Source organism: Salvelinus alpinus, chromosome 24 (genome assembly GCF_045679555.1).
Source record: "Salvelinus alpinus chromosome 24, SLU_Salpinus.1, whole genome shotgun sequence".
Taxonomy (NCBI): Eukaryota; Metazoa; Chordata; class Actinopteri; order Salmoniformes; family Salmonidae; genus Salvelinus; species Salvelinus alpinus.
Window position 1 is genome coordinate 36477521 of NC_092109.1, and position 17662 is coordinate 36495182.

The 17662-nt window shown below is 49.1% G+C and overlaps 1 protein-coding gene across 1 annotated transcript in view; it reads left to right on the forward strand.

Annotated features, from left to right (window-relative positions):
• Positions 1–17662, forward strand: part of supt6h (SPT6 homolog, histone chaperone and transcription elongation factor) — a 40492-nt gene that overhangs the window by 13940 nt on the left and 8890 nt on the right. Inside the window, exons 17-32 of the mRNA XM_071364825.1 lie at positions 354–549; positions 1666–1808; positions 2012–2129; positions 2654–2730; positions 2933–3068; positions 3998–4135; positions 4280–4447; positions 5244–5371; positions 8887–9094; positions 10140–10287; positions 13105–13247; positions 13791–13931; positions 14148–14343; positions 15587–15732; positions 16401–16493; positions 16765–16878. Coding sequence (XP_071220926.1) covers positions 354–549; positions 1666–1808; positions 2012–2129; positions 2654–2730; positions 2933–3068; positions 3998–4135; positions 4280–4447; positions 5244–5371; positions 8887–9094; positions 10140–10287; positions 13105–13247; positions 13791–13931; positions 14148–14343; positions 15587–15732; positions 16401–16493; positions 16765–16878 — 2293 coding nt within the window. The remainder of the gene's footprint in view (positions 1–353; positions 550–1665; positions 1809–2011; positions 2130–2653; positions 2731–2932; positions 3069–3997; positions 4136–4279; positions 4448–5243; positions 5372–8886; positions 9095–10139; positions 10288–13104; positions 13248–13790; positions 13932–14147; positions 14344–15586; positions 15733–16400; positions 16494–16764; positions 16879–17662) is intronic.

Genomic DNA, 17662 nt, shown 5'->3' on the forward strand with positions numbered 1-17662 from the left:
CTCTCCCCCTCTCTCTCTCTGCCACCCCCCCTCTCCCTCTCTCTCTCCTCTCTCCATCTCTCTCTCTGCCACCCCCCTCTCTCTCTCTCCCACCCCCCTCTCCCTCTCTCTCTCCATCTCTCTCTCTGCCACCCTCCCTCTCTCTCTGCCACCCCCCTCTCCCTCAATCTCTCTCTCTGCCACCCCCCTCTCCCTCTCTCTCTCAATCTCTCTCTCTGTCACCCTCCCTCTCTCTCTGCCACCTCCCTCTCTCTCTCCTCTCTCCATCTCTCTCTCTGCCACCCCCCTCTCTCTCTCTGCCTCTCTCTCTCCTCTCTCCATCTCTCTCTCTGCCACCCCCCCCCTCTCCCCAGGGTTGCAGGTGACCAGACATACTTTGATGAGATCAAGCAGTTTTACTACAGAGATGAGTTCAGTCACCAGGTGCAGGAGTGGAACAGACAGAGGACCCTGGCCATCGAACGCTCCCTCACACAGTTCCTCTACCCTCAGATGGCCAAGGAACTCAAGAACAAACTCATCGCGGAGGCCAAGGAAAACATCATCAAGGTAGACAATGTTACAGCAAACCTAGCTACTTCCAGGACTCACCATAATGTATCCCATAGGATGGTGAGTTGGCGTGACTCACCATAATGTATCCCATAGGATGGTGAGTTGGCGTGACTCACCATAATGTATCCCATAGGATGGTGAGTTGACAGGACTCACCATAATGTATCCCATAGGATGGTGAGTTGACTGGACTCACCATAATGTATCCCATAGGATGGTGAGTTGAAATTACTCACCATAATGTATCCCATAGGATGGTGAGTTGACTGGACTCACCATAATGTATCCCATAGGATGGTGAGTTGAAATTACTCACCATAATGTATCCCATAGGATGGTGAGTTGAAATTACTCACCATAATGTATCCCATAGGATGGTGAGTTGACATGACTCACCATAATGTATCCCATAGGATGGTGAGTTGACATGACTCACCATAATGTATCCCATAGGATGGTGAGTTGACATGACTCACCATAATGTATCCCATAGGATGGTGAGTTGACAGGACTCACCATAATGTATCCCATAGGATGGTGAGTTGACTGGACTCACCATAATGTATCCCATAGGGTGGTGAGTTGACAGGACTCCCCATAATGTATCCCATAGGATGGTGAGTTGACTGGACTCACCATAATGTATCCCATAGGATGGTGAGTTGACAGGACTCACCATAATGTATCCCATAGGATGGTGAGTTGACAGGACTCCCCATAATGTATCCCATAGGATGGTGAGTTGTCTGGTCCAGTCGTGTTACAGGAGGCTGTATAACTGGTTGAAGGTGTAGGTTTGTTTACACTGTGATATTGTCTGGTCCAGTCGTGTTGCAGGAGGCTGTATAACTGGTTGACGGTGTAGGTTTGTTTACACTGTGATATTGTCTGGTCCAGTCGTGTTGCAGGAGGCTGTATAACTGGTTGAAGGTGTAGGTTTGTTTACACTGTGATATTGTCTGGTCCAGTCGTGTTGCAGGAGGCTGTATAACTGCTTGAAGGTGTAGGTTTGTTTACACTGTGATATTGTCTGGTCCAGTCGTGTTGCAGGAGGCTGTATAACTGGTTGACGGTGTAGGTTTGTTTACACTGTGATATTGTCTGGTCCAGTCGTGTTGCAGGAGGCTGTATAACTGGTTGAAGGTGGCTCCCTACAGACCAGACCAGCAGGCAGAGGAGGAGGATGATGATCTGATGGATGAGAGTCAAGGAAAAGGCATCAGAGTCCTGGGTGTGGCCTTCGCAGACAGCAGGTGTGTGTGTGTGTGTGTGTGTGTGTCTGTGTGTGTGTCTGTGTGTGTGTGTGTGTGTGTGTGTGTGTCTGTGTGTGTGTGTCAAAGATTTGTAAGGTGTCTTCCATCCTTGTATTCTGTACCACTCAATAAACAACCACCATAAATGATTTGTGATATGTTTCAATGAGTGATAACTAAACGTTATAATTCTGTTACCATAGAGACACGCCAGTGTTCTGTTCACTAATCAACGGCGAGGGAGAGGTGGTGGACTTCCTCCGTCTGCCCTACTTCCTGAAGAGGAGGAACGCATGGAAGGAGGACGAGAGAGACAAAAAGGTACAGACCAGACGGACGACAAGAATCCCTCGTCTCTCAACTCTCCTCTGCCCCTCCTCCCTCGTCTCTCCTCCCTCGTCTCTCCTCTGCCCTGCCTCCCTCGTCTCTCCTCCCTCGTCTCTCCTCTGCCCTGCCTCCCTCATCTCTCCTCCCTCATCATCCCGTCGTATCATTCAGCCATGCATGCATTAGCAGTTATAATCAGCACCTCATCATTGATGTTGTTGTAGGAAGCGTTTTTCCATTAAGTAGCTTAGTGCTGTTGCCTCCTAAATCATTTGGCTTCAAAATACACTTTGATGTCAGCTGGCCTTTAGGCTGCTATGGGGAAAACCTTGTTGCAGATCTCAGTGCATTTGGTTTGAGGCTGTACCACATTTATATTTGAGTCATTTAGCAGACACTCTTATCCGGAACGACTTACAGGAGCAATTAGGGTTGAAGTGCCTTGCTCTTGGCCCAACGCTCATAACCGCCAGACTAGCTGTATTCTAGTGATCTGATGGTGTGTTTGGTCTCCTCAGCTCCAGGACATTGAGAACCTGAAGAAGTTCCTGACCAGTAAGAAGCCTCACGTGGTGGCTGTTGCCGGGGAGAATAGGTGAGTTACACTACTCCTCTCTACCTGTTTTTCATACCCTCCTGGAAGCAAAGCACCGGGACACCTGGCACCGGGACACCTGGCACCGGGACACCTGGCCTGTTCCTTTCAATTGGACATGTTCAGAAAGAACCTCCTCAGTTCCCTGTGCGTGTTCTGTTTGTTGCCTAGGAACTAATCGTGTGTGTGTGTGTGTGTGTAGGGACGCCCACATGATAATGGAGGACATTAAGAGGACAGTGAGTGAGTTGGAACAGGAGTCTTCTCTGCCTGCTGTGGGAGTGGAGCTGGTAGACAACGAACTGTCCATGCTCTATATGAACAGTACCAAATCTCAGGTACACACACACACACACACACACCGTACACACACACACACACACCGTACACACACACACACACCGTACACACACTCACACCGTACGCATACACACACACCGTACACACACTCACACCGTACACACACACACACACCGTACACACACTCACACCGTACACACACACACACACCGTACACACACTCACACACCGTACACACACACACACACACCGTACACACACACACACACACACACACACCGTACACACACACACACACACCGTACACACACACACACACACCGTACACACACACACACACCGTACACACACACACACACCGTACACACACTCACACCGTACACACACTCACACCGTACACACACTCACACCGTACACACACACACTCCTTATATACACACACACCGTACACACACACACTCCTTATACACACACACTGTACACACACACACACCGTACTCACACACACTCCTTATACACTCACACCGTACCCACACACACACACACGCCTTATACACACACACACACACACACACTCCTTATACACCGCACACACACACTCCTTATACACCGCACACACACACTCCTTATACACCGCACACACACACACTCACACCGTACACACACACACTCCTTATATACACACACACTCACACCGTACACACACACACACTCATTATACACTCACACACACTCACACCGTACACACACACACTCCTTATACACACACACTCACACCGTACACACACTCACACTCCTTATACACACACACATTCCTTAAACACATACTGTACACACAGTCCACATGAACTGCAAGAAATCAAGTTGGACACTTGCAGCATGAATATATAGCTACATCTACACACGTCTGATGACACTAATCTAACCATGTTTCTCTCCTCTCTCTATCCCCCCCCCCCCCCCCCAGACTGACTTCCGTGACTACCCTCCCCTGCTGCGCCAGGCGGTGTCCGTAGCCAGGAAGATTCAGGATCCTCTTGTGGAGTACGCTCAGGTCTGCAGCTCCGACGAAGACATCCTCTGCCTCAAACTACACCCTCTACAGGTGTGTGTGTGTGAACGGGGGGGGGGGGGGTTCGTCTGATCAATACCATTTTGGGCTGGAATTGTCCTCTGAAGTGGCCTTTGCAGGTACTGAAGGGGAGATTTATTTGATGCTGATCGAACACTGTCCCTCCTCTCCCTCCAGGAGCATGTAGTGAAAGAAGACCTGCTGAGTGCTCTGTACTGTGAGTTTATAAACCGGGTCAACGAGGTGGGGGTGGATGTGAACAGAGCCATCTCTCACCCCTACACACAGAGCCTGGTTCAGTTCGTCTGTGGCCTCGGACTCAGGAAGGGATCCCATCTGCTCAAGGTCTGTGTCTCTCTCTCTCTCTCTCTCGGTCTGTCTCTCTCTCTCTCGGTCTGTCTCTCTCTCGGTCTGTCTCTCTCTCTCTCGGTCTGTCTCTCTCTCTCTCGGTCTGTCTCTCTCTCTCTCGGTCTGTCTCTCTCTCTCTCGGTCTTTCGGTCTGTCTCTCTCTCTCTCGGTCTGTCTCTCTCTCTCGGTCTGTCTCTCTCTCTCGGTCTGTCTCTCTCTCTCGGTCTGTCTCTCTCTCTCTCTCTCTCGGTCTCTCTCTCTCTCTCTCGTTCTGTCTGTCTCTCGTTCTGTCTGTCTCTCGTTCTGTCTGTCTCTCGTTCTGTCTGTCTCTCGTTCTGTCTGTCTCTCGTTCTGTCTCTCTCTCGGTCTGTCTGTATGTCTCTCTCTCTCGTTCTGTCTGTCTCTCGTTCTGTCTGTCTCTCGTTCTGTCTGTCTCTCGTTCTGTCTGTCTCTCGGTCTGTCTCTCTCTCTCTCTCTCTCTCGGTCTGTCGCTCTCTCTCTCTCTCTCGGTCTGTCTCTCTCTCTCTCTCGGTCTGTGCAGGTTTTGAGTCCGAGCCTTGTTCAGTATGTCTGTGGTTGTTCCTTAGTGTTTGCCACATACCTCTCCATGGTCTAATCTTGTCTCTCTCCACTGTTGAGTCCTGTGTCATGTTTATCTTGACCCATCAGACATTTTTACACTTATTATAACAGTGTTGTCTCTCCTACCCTTCTCTCTCTCTGTCTCTGTCTGTGGGGGGGTTCTTCATCCCTGTACATGGTCTGTAATGTTTCTCCCCCCCCCCTGGTCCAGATCCTGAAGCAGAACAACACTCGTCTGGAGAACAGGACTCAGCTGGTCACTATGTGTCACATGGGCCCCAAGGTCTTCATCAACTGTGCCGGCTTCATCAAGATAGACACCGCCTCTCTCGGAGACAGGTACGTGGTTGGCTGTGCCTGGAGGGTATGAATATTTATCCATGGTGTTCTGCTTATAGTCCACTGTATTATCTTTGTATGTTGTTGTCTCTCTCTCTCCCTCATCTCTCTCTCTCCCTCATCTCTCTCTCTCTTTCTCTCTCTCTCTCTCTTTCTCTCTTTCTCTCTCTTTCTCTTTCTCTCTCTCTCTCATCGCTCTCTCTCTCCCTCATCGCTCTCTCTCTCCCTCATCGCTCTCTCCCTCCCTCATCCCTCCCTCCCTCATCCCTCCCTCATCGCTCTCTCTCTCCCCCTCATCGCTCTCTCTCTCTCTCTCTCTCCCCCTCATCTCTCTCTCTCTCTCCCCCTCATCTCTCTCTCCCTCATCGCTCTCTCTCTCCCTCATCGCTCTCTCTCGCCCTCATCGCTCTCTCCCTCCCTCATCGCTCTCTCCCTCATCCCTCCCTCCCTCATCCCTCCCTCATCGCTCTCTCCCTCCCTCATCGCTCTCTCCCTCCCTCATTGCTCTCTCCCTCCCTCATCGCTCTCCCTCATTGCTCTCTCCCTCCCTCATCGCTCTCTCTCCCTCCCTCATCGCTCTCTCTCTCTCTCCCTCATCTCTCCCTCATCGCTCTCTCTCTCCCTCATCGCTCTCTCTCTCCCTCATCGCTCTCTCTCTCCCTCATCGCTCTCTCGTTCTCGCTCTCTCTCTCTCATCGCTCTATCGCTCTCTCCCTCCCTCATCGCTCCCTCCCTCATCGCTCTCTCCCTTATCGCTCTCTCCCTCATCGCTCTCTCCCTCATCGCTCTCTCGCTCTCTCTCTCATCGCTCTATCGCTCTCTCCCTCCCTCATCGCTCTCTCTCTCTCTCTCTCCCCCTCATATCTCTCTCCCTCCCTCATCTCTCTCTCTCCCTCATCGCTCTCTCGTTCTCGCTCTCTGTCTCTCATCGCTCTATCGCTCTCTCCCTCCCTCATCTCTCCCTCCCTCATCGCTCCCTCCCTCATCGCTCTCTCCCTCATCGCTCTCTCCCTCATCGCTCTCTCGCTCTCTCTCATCGCTCTATCGCTCTCTCCCTCCCTCATCGCTCTCTCCCTCCCTCATCGCTCTCTCCCTCCCTCATCGCTCTCTCCCTCCCTCATCGCTCTCTCCCTCCCTCATCGCTCTCTCCCTCCCTCATCGCTCTCTCCCTCCCTCATCGCTTTCTCCCTCCCTCATCGCTCTCTCCCTCCCTCATCGCTCTCTCCCTCCCTCATCGCTCTCTCCCTCCCTCATCGCTCTCTCCCTCCCTCATCGCTCTCTCTCTCCCCCTCATCGCTCTCTCTCTCTCTCTCTCTCCCCCTCATCTCTCTCCCTCATCTCTCTCTCTCTCTCTCTCCCCCTCATCTCTCTCTCCCTCATCTCTCTCTCCCTCATCTCTCTCTCCCTCATCGCTCTCTCTCTCCCTCATCGCTCTCTCTCTCCCTCATCGCTCTCTCCCTCCCTCATCGCTCTCCCTCCCTCGCTCTCTCCCTCATCGCTCTCTCCCTCATCGCTCTCTCTCTCCCTCATCGCTCTCTCTCTCTCCCTCATCGCTCTCTCTCTCTCCCTCATCGCTCTCTCTCTCCCTCATCGCTCTCTCTCTCCCTCATCGCTCTCTCTCTCCCTCATCGCTCTCTCTCTCTCCCTCATCGCTCTCTCTCTCTCCCTCATCGCTCTCTCTCCCTCCCTCATCGCTCTCTCTCTCTCTCTCCCCCTCATATCTCTCTCTCTCCCTCCCTCATCGCTCTCTCTCTCTCTCTCCCCCTCATATCTCTCTCTCTCTCTCTCCCCCTCATCGCTCTCTCCCTCATCGCTCTCTCCCTCATCGCTCTCTCTCTCCCTCATCGCTCTCTCTCTCCCTCATCGCTTTCTCGCTCTCTCTCTCTCATCGCTCTATCGCTCTCTCCCTCCCCCATCGCTCCCTCCCTCATCGCTCTCTCTCTCCCTCATCGCTTTCTCGCTCTCTCTCTCTCATCGCTCTATCGCTCTCTCCCTCCCCCATCGCTCCCTCCCCCATCGCTCCCTCCCCCATCGCTCCCTCCCTCATCGCTCTCTCCCTCATCGCTCTCTCTCTCTCATCGCTCTATCGCTCTCTCCCTCCCTCATCGCTCTCTCCCTCCCTCATCGCTCTCTCCCTCCCTCATCGCTCTCTCTCTCTCTCCCCCTCATCTCTCTCTCTCTCTCTCCCTCCCTCATCGCTCTCTCTCTCTCTCTCCCCCTCATATCTCTCCCTCCCTCCTCTCTCTCCCTCCCTCATCTCTCTCTCCCTCCCTCATCTCTCTCTCCCTCCCTCATCTCTCCCTCCCTCATCTCTCTCTCTCTCCCCCTCATCGCTCTCTCCCTCATCGCTCTCTCCCTCCCTCATCGCTCTCTCCCTCCCTCATCGCTCTCTCCCTCCCTCATCGCTCTCTCGCTCTCTCTCATCGCTCTATCGCTCTCTCCCTCCCTCATCGCTCTCTCCCTCCCTCATCGCTCTCTCCCTCCCTCATCGCTCTCTCCCTCCCTCATCGCTCTCTCCCTCCCTCATCGCTCTCTCCCTCCCTCATCGCTCTCTCCCTCCCTCATCGCTCTCTCCCTCCCTCATCGCTCTCTCCCTCCCTCATCCCTCCCTCATCCCTCCCTCCCTCATCCCTCCCTCATCGCTCTCTCCCTCCCTCATCGCTCTCTCCCTCCCTCATCGCTCTCTCCCTCCCTCATCGCTCTCTCTCTCCCCCTCATCGCTCTCTCTCCCCCCCTCATCGCTCTCTCTCCCCCTCATCTCTCTCTCTCTCCCTCCCTCATCGCGCTCTCTCTCTCTCTCCCCCTCATATCTCTCTCTCTCTCTCTCCCCCTCATCTCTCTCCCCCTCATCTCTCTCTCCCTCATCGCTCTCTCTCTCCCTCATCGCTCTCTCTCTCCCTCATCGCTCTCTCCCTCCCTCATCGCTCTCTCCCTCCCTCATCGCTCTCTCTCTCTCTCTCCCCCTCATATCTCTCTCTCCCTCCCTCATCTCTCTCTCTCTCTCTCCCTCATCGCTCTCTCCCTCATCGCTCTCTCCCTCATCGCTCTCTCCCTCATCGCTCTCTCTCTCCCTCATCGCTCTCTCTCTCCCTCATCGCTCTCTCTCTCCCTCATCGCTCTCTCTCTCCCTCATCGCTCTCTCTCTCCCTCATCGCTCTCTCTCTCCCTCATCGCTCTATCGCTCTCTCTCTCTCTCTCTCATCGCTCTATCGCTCTCTCTCTCATCGCTCTCTCTCTCTCCCTCATCGCTCTCTCTCTCTCGCTCCCTCATCGCTCTCTCTCTCTTTCTCTCTCGCTCCCTCATCGCTCTCTCTCTTTCTCTCTCTCTCTTTCTCTCTCTCTCCCTCATCGCTCTCTCTCTCTCTCTCTCCCTCATCGCTCTCTCTCTCTCTCTCTCCCCCTCATCTCTCTCTCACCCTCATCTCTCTCTCACCCTCATCTCTCTCTCCCCCTCATCGCTCTCTCCCCCTCATCTCTCTCTCCCCCTCATCTCTCTCTCCCCCTCATCTCTCCAGTACTGACTCATACATCGAGGTTCTGGACGGGTCCCGGGTGCACCCGGAGACATATGAGTGGGCCAGAAAGATGGCGGTGGACGCTCTGGAATACGACGAGTCAGCGGAGGATGCCAACCCGGCCGGAGCGCTGGAGGAAATCCTGGAAAACCCGGAGCGCCTCAAAGACCTGGACCTGGACGCCTTTGCTGAGGAGCTGGAGAGACAGGTACAGGAGGAGACAAGGGGTTGTCTGTGTGTTAAAACCTACAGGAGGGTAGCTCTCCAGGAACAGGGTTGGAGTGAAAGCCTACAGGAGGGTAGCTCTCCAGGAACAGGGTTGGAGTTAAAACCTACAGGAGGGTAGATCTCCAGGAACAGGGTTGGAGTTAAAACCCACAGGAGGGTAGCTCTCCAGGAACAGGGTTGGAGTTAAAACCTACAGGAGGGTAGATCTCCAGGAACAGGGTTGGAGTTAAAACCTACAGGAGGGTAGCTCTCCAGGAACAGGGTTGGAGTTAAAACCTACAGGAGGGTAGATCTCCAGGAACAGGGTTGGAGTTAAAACCCACAGGAGGGTAGCTCTCCAGGAACAGGGTTGGAGTTAAAACCTACAGGAGGGTAGATCTCCAGGAACAGGGTTGGAGTGAAAACCTACAGGAGGGTAGATCTCCAGGAACAGGGTTGGAGTGAAAACCTACAGGAGGGTAGCTCTCTAGGAACAGGGTTGGAGTTAAAACCTACAGGAGGGTATCTCTCCAGGAACAGGATTGGAGTGAAAACCTACAGGAGGGTAGCTCTCCAGGAACAGGGTTGGAGTTAAACCCTACAGGAGGGTAGCTCTCCAGGAACAGGATTGGAGTGAAAACCTACAGGAGGGTAGCTCTCCAGGAACAGGGTTGGCGTTAAAACCTACAGGAGGGCATCTCTCCAGGAACAGGGTTGGAGTTAAAACCTACAGGAGGGTAGATCTCCAGGAACAGGGTTGGAGTTAAAACCTACAGGAGGGTAGATCTCCAGGAACAGGGTTGGAGTTAAAACCTACAGGAGGGTAGCTCTCCAGGAACAGGGTTGGAGTTAAAAACTACAGGAGGGTAGCTCTCCAGGAACAGGGTTGGAGTTAAAAACTACAGGAGGGTAGCTCTCCAGGAACAGGGTTGGAGTGAAAACCTACAGGAGGGTCTTTCTCCCGAAACAGAGGAGGAGTTAAACCCTACAGGAGGGTAGCTCTCCAGGAAACGCTGTGCTAACCTGTGTTTTTCCTGTGGTTGTAGGGTTATGGTAACAAGGGCATCACCCTGTATGATATCCGTGCTGAGTTGAGCTGCAGGTATAAGGACCTGAGAGTTCCCTACAGAGCTCCTAACACGGAGGAGGTGTTTAACCTGCTCACCAAGGAGACACCAGAGACCTTCTATATAGGTATACACACCTTTACCTTCTATATAGGTATACACACTGTTACCTTCTATATAGGTATACACACCTTTACCTTCTATACAGGTATACACACCTTTACCTTCTATACAGGTATACACACCTTTACCTTCTATATAGGTATACACACTGTTACCTTCTATATAGGTATACACACCTTTACCTTCTATACAGGTATACACACCTTTACCTTCTATACAGGTATACACACCTTTACCTTCTATATAGGTATACACACCTTTACCTTCTATATAGGTATACACACCTTTACCTTCTATATAGGTATACACACATTTACCTTCTATATAGGTATACACACCTTTACCTTCTATATAGGTATACACACCTTTATCCTTCTATATAGGTATACACACCTTTATCCTTCTATATAGGTATACACACCTTTATCCTTCTATATAGGTATACACACCGTTACCTTCTATATAGGTATACACACCTTTATCCTTCTATATAGGTATACACACCTTTACCTTCTATATAGGTATACACACCGTTACCTTCTATATAGGTATACACACCTTTACCTTCTATATAGGTATACACACCTTTATCCTTCTATATAGGTATACACACCGTTACCTTCTATATAGGTATACACACCTTTATCCTTCTATATAGGTATACACACCGTTACCTTCTATATAGGTATACACACCTTTATCCTTCTATATAGGTATACACACCGTTACCTTATATATAGGTATACACACCTTTATCCTTCTATATAGGTATACACACCTTTACCTTCTATATAGGTATACACACCGTTACCTTCTAGATAGGTATACACACCGTTACCTTCTAGATAGGTATACACACCTTTACCTTCTATACAGGTATACACACCTTTACCTTCTATACAGGTACACACCTTTACCTTCTATATAGGTATACACACCTTTACCTTCTATATAGGTATACACACCGTTACCTTCTAGATAGGTATACACACCGTTACCTTCTAGATAGGTATACACACCGTTACCTTCTAGATAGGTATACATAGGTAGGTATAGACACCTTTACCTTCTATATAGGTATACACACCGTTACCTTCTATATAGGTATACACACCGTTACCTTCTATATAGGTATACACACCGTTACCTTCTATATAGGTATACACACCGTTACAGGTATACACACCGTTACCTTCTATATAGGTATACACACCGTTACCTTCTATATAGGTATACACACCTTTACCTTCTATATAGGTATACACACCTTTACAGGTATACACACCTTTACCTTCTATATAGGTATACACACCGTTACCTTCTATATAGGTATACACACCGTTACCTTCTATATAGGTATACACACCGTTACCTTCTATATAGGTATACACACCTTTACCTTCTATATAGGTATACACACCTTTACCTTCTATATAGGTATACACACCGTTACCTTCTATATAGGTATACACACCTTTATCCTTCTATATAGGTATACACACCGTTACCTTCTATATAGGTATACACACCGTTACCTTCTATATAGGTATACACACCGTTACAGGTATACACACCGTTACCTTCTATATAGGTATACACACCGTTACCTTCTATATAGGTATACACACCGTTACCTTCTATATAGGTATACACACCGTTACCTTCTATATAGGTATACACACCGTTACCTTCTATATAGGTATACACACCGTTACAGGTATACACACCGTTACCTTCTATATAGGTATACACACCGTTACCTTCTATATAGGTATACACACCGTTACCTTCTATATAGGTATACACACCGTTACCTTCTATATAGGTATACACACCGTTACCTTCTATATAGGTATACACACCGTTACAGGTATACACACCGTTACCTTCTATATAGGTATACACACCGTTACCTTCTATATAGGTATACACACCGTTACCTTCTATATAGGTATACACACCGTTACCTTCTATATAGGTATACACACCGTTACAGGTATACACACCGTTACCTTCTATATAGGTATACACACCGTTACCTTCTATATAGGTATACACACCGTTACCTTCTATATAGGTATACACACCGTTACCTTCTATATAGGTATACACACCTTTACCTTCTAGATAGGTATACACACCGTTACCTTCTATATAGGTATACACACCTTTACCTTCTAGATAGGTATACACACCTTTACCTTCTATATAGGTATACACACCGTTACCTTCTATATAGGTATACACACTGACACAAACATACATTTACCTTCTATATTTATTTATTTTATTTTACCTGTTAAGAACAAATTCTAATTTTCAATGACGGCCTAGGAACAGTGGGTTAACTGCCTTGTTCAGGGGCAGAACAACAGATTTGTACCTTGTCAGCTCGGGGATTTGAACTTGCAACCTTTCGGTTATTAGTCCAACACTCTAACCACTAGGCTACCTGCCGCCCCATATAGGCAACACACTGACACAAACGTACCTTTACCTTCTAGATAGGTAACACACTGACACAAACACACCTTTACCTTCTAGATAGGTAACACACTGACACAAACACACCTTTACCTTCTAGATAGGTAACACACTGACACAAACACACCTTTACCTTCTAGATAGGTAACACACTGACACAAACACACCTTTACCTTCTATATAGGTATACACACTGACACAAACACACCTTTACCTTCTAGATAGGTAACACACTGACACAAACACACCTTTACCTTCTAGATAGCCTTCTAGACTGCCTTCTCACACACACTCAGATTCTGTCAGATTCTACAGTTTCTCATTCTCTTGTCTCCAGGTAAGCTGATCACCAGTGTTGTGACTGGTATAGCTCACCGGCGCCCCCAGGGGGAGAGTTATGACCAGGCCATCAGGAACGACGCTACAGGGCTGTGGCAGTGCCCCTTCTGTCAACAGGACAACTTCCCTGAACTCAGCGAGGTGAGAAGTCATGTTCCCCAGGACTCTGACGTGGAGATATTAGAACACATCAGAGAGACATTATGGAATATTTATTTCTAAATGATTTATTTGCTCTTGCTTTCTGCCTACCTTTTACATTCTCCTCCAACTTTCTCTTCCTCTCCCCTCTCTCTTCCTCTCCCTCCCTCCCCTCTCTCTTCCTCTCCCTCTTCCTCTCCTCCCCTCTCTTCCTCTCCCTCTCTTTCCCCCCTCTCCCTCTTCCTCTCGCTCTCTGCCTCTCCTCTCCCCTCTCTTCCTCTCCCTCCCCTCTCTCTTCCTCTCCCTCTTCCTCTTTCTCTCTTCCTCTTCCTCTCCCCTCTTCCTCTCCCCTCTTCCTCTCCTTCCCCTCTCTCTTCCTCTCTCTTCCTCTCCTCCCCTCTCTCTTCCTCTCCTCCCCTCTCTCTTCCTCTCCCTCTCTTTCCCCTCTCTCCCTCTCCCCTATTTCCCTCTCTCCTCCCCTCTCTTCTCTCCCTCTCTTTCCCCTCTCTGCCTCTCTCTTTCCCCTCTCTCCCTCTCTGCTAGGTGTGGAACCATTTTGACAGTGGTTCGTGTCCTGGCCAGGCTATAGGTGTGAGGGCTCGGATGGACAACGGTGTCCAGGGCTTCATCCCCACCAAGTTCCTCAGTGACAAGGTGGTCAAACACCCTGAGGAGAGGGTGAAGGTGAGACACACAGACATGCCATACACACTGTCTCACTGTCACACAAACCAACACACACACACTACTCTGGTCCTTTAGAGCACACACACCAAGGCTTTGGTTCCCCCTCTTCTAGCTCTCTCTCTCTCGTCAGGACTCCATCTGTTGATGACTGAAGTTGGTTCAGCTATTTCAGTAGCTGTACAAGTGTTCCCCTAACTCCCCCTCCTCTCCCAGGTGGGTATGACGGTACACTGTCGCATCATGAAGATTGACATTGAGAAGTTCAACGTGGACCTGACGTGTCGTACGTCTGACCTGATGGATAAGAACAACGAGTGGAAGCTCCCTAAAGACAGTTACTACGACTTTGACACGGAGACAGAGGACACCAAGACAGAGGAGGAACGCAAGAAGAAACAGCAGAGAACTAGTTAGTAAACAGTATTGTACAGAGAACCAGTTAGTAAACAGCCAGTAAACAGTATTATACAGAGAACCAGTTAGTAAACAGCCAGTAAACAGTATTATACAGAGAACCAATTAGTAAACAGTTTTATACAGAGAACCAGTTAGTAAACAGCCAGTAAACAGTATTATACAGAGAACCAATTAGTAAACAGCCTGTAACAGTATTATACAGAGAACCAGTTAGTAAACAGTTTTATACAGAGAACCAGTTAGTAAACAGCCAGTAAACAGTATTATACAGAGAACCAATTAGTAAACAGCCTGTAACAGTATTATACAGAGAACCAGTTAGTAAACAGTATTATACAGAGAACCAGTTAGTAAACAGTATTACACAGAGAACCAGTTAGTATACAGCCAGTAAACAGTATTATACAGAGAACCAGTTAATAAACAGCCTGTAACAGTATTATACAGAGAACCAGTTAGTAAACAGTTTTATACAGAGAACCAGTTAGTAAACAGCCAGTAAACAGTATTATACAGAGAACCAATTAGTAAACAGCCTGTAACAGTATTATACAGAGAACCAGTTAGTAAACAGTATTATACAGAGAACCAGTTAGTAAACAGTATTACACAGAGAACCAGTTAGTATACAGCCAGTAAACAGTATTATACAGAGAACCAGTTAATAAACAGCCTGTAACAGTATTATACAGAGAACCAGTTAGTAAACAGTATTATACAGAGAACCAGTTAGTAAACAGTATTACACAGAGAACCAGTTAGTAAACAGTATTACACAGAGAACCAGTTAGTAAACAGTATTATACAGAGAACCAGTTAGTAAACAGTATTACACAGAGAACCAGTTAGTAAACAGTATTACACAGAGAACCAGTTAGTAAACAGTATTACACAGAGAACCAGTTAGTAAACAGTATTACACAGAGAACCAGTTAGTAAACAGTATTATACAGAGAACCAGTTAGTAAACAGTATTATACAGAGAACCAGTTAGTAAACAGTATTATACAGAGAACCAGTTAGTAAACAGTATTATACAGAGAACCAGTTAGTATACTGGGTCAGGGTCAGGGCTGAAACATGTTTATATTTAAACTTTGTGAACAAAACAAGACTTCAATGTTCTTTCTTAAAGTTATTCTTCTGTTTCTCACTTTCCTCTCCCTTTTTCTTTCCCATCCTCCCTCTCTTTCCTCCCTCCATTCACCCTCTTGCCCCCTCTCTTCTCTCTCCAGCCTATATAAAACGTGTGATTGCCCACCCATCCTTCCACAACATCAACTTCAAGCAGGCTGAGAAGATGATGGAGTCCATGGACCAGGGAGATGTTGTTATCAGGCCAAGCAGCAAGGGAGAGAACCACCTTACTGTCACCTGGAAGGTATGGAGGGATAGAGGAAGGGGGTGATAGGTCAGGGAGACGTTGTCACGTGGAAGGGCCGCCTGGAGAGGGGAGGGGCCGCCTGGAGAGGGGAGGGGCCGCCTGGAGAGGGGAGGGGCCGTCTGGAGAGGGGAGGGGATGTAGATGGGTGCATAACCCCCCACAGTAAAATAGTGCCCTGATAGGCTACTGTATAAAACACAGGTCTACTGTATAAAACACAGGTCTACTGTATAAAACACAGGTCTACTGTATAAAACACAGGGCTACTGTATAAAACACAGGGCTACTGTATAAAACACAGGGCTACTGTATAAAACACAGGTCAACCCTCCATCTGGAGAGCTACTGGCTGTGCAGGCTTTTGATCCAACCCTGCTCAAACACCAGTCAGCTTATCAAGGTCCTGTTGGAACAGCAGATTTTTTTTACAATGTTTTGTGTCCGAGCAGGGCTGGACCAAAAGCCTGCATGCCCAGTAGCTCTCCTAGAATCTCCTGGAGGGAGGTTGGCCAACCTGCAACATTTCAATTACAACCAAATACTGTTTGTCTTTTAAAAACAATTCCCTCATTCATTGAACCGTTAATGTCGCGGTGTGGGTGGGTGTGTTGACTGACAGGTTGCTGAATTTGTTGTTAGATGCTAATCAGATGTGTTATGTGTAGGTAGCTGATGGCATCTACCAGCACGTTGACGTGAGAGAGGAGGGCAAGGAGAACGCCTTCAGCCTGGGACACACACTCTGGATCAACACTGAGGTGAGGACTGTGTGTGTGAGATGGGTTGTCCACATGCCTGTTTCACAACTCAAACTAATCTCTCTCCCCTCCTCCTCTCTCTGTCCCTCATCTCTCCTCTCTCTGTCCCTCATCTCTCCCCTCCTCCTCTCTCTGTCCCTCATCTCTCTCCTCTCTCTGTCCCTCATCTCTCCCCTCCTCCTCTCTCTGTCCCTCATCTCTCTCCTCTCTCTGTCCCTCATCTCTCCCCTCCTCCTCTCTCTGTCCCTCATCTCTCCCTTTCTCTCTCTAGGAGTTTGAGGATCTTGATGAGATCACAGCTCGTTATATTCAGCCAATGGCAGCGTTCGCTCGTGACCTGCTGGGACACAAGTACTTCCAGGACTGTAACGGAGGGGACAGGAAGGTACGGGGGGGAATAATGGAGGGGACAGGAAGGTACGGGGGGATAACGGAGGGGACAGGAAGGTACGGGGGGATAACGGAGGGGACAGGAAGGTACAGGAGGGATAGGAAGGTACGGGGGGATAGGAAGGTACTTGAAAGACTTGTTCTTGGCCCTGGAGCCCTTCAATCCAAATGACGGTTAAGATTTTAAGTTGCAGTTTCTTTTCATTTTTCACTTGAAAGACTTGTTCTTGGCCCTGGAGCCCTTCAATCCAAATGACGGTTAAGATTTTAAGTTGCAGTTTCTTTTCATTTTTCGGTACAGAGAGGAAGGTACAGGGGGGATAGGAAGGTACAGGGGGGATAGGAAGGTACAGGGGGGATTGGAAGGTACAGGGGGGATAGGAAGGTACAGGGGGGATAGGAAGGTACAGGGGGGATTGGAAGGTACAGGGGGGATAGGAAGGTACAGGGGGGATAGGAAGGTACGGGGGGATAGGAAGGTACGGGGGGATAGGAAGGTACAGGGGGGATAGGAAGGTACAGGGGGGATAGGAAGGTACAGGGGGGATAGGAAGGTACAGGGGGGATTGGAAGGTACAGGGGGGATAGGAAGGTACAGGGGGGATTGGAAGGTACAGGGGGGATTGGAAGGTACAGGGGGGATAGGAAGGTACAGGGGGGATTGGAAGGTACAGGGGGGATAGGAAGGTACAGGGGGGATAGGAAGGTACGGGGGGATTGGAAGGTACAGGGGGGATAGGAAGGTACAGGGGGGATAGGAAGGTACGGGGGGATAGGAA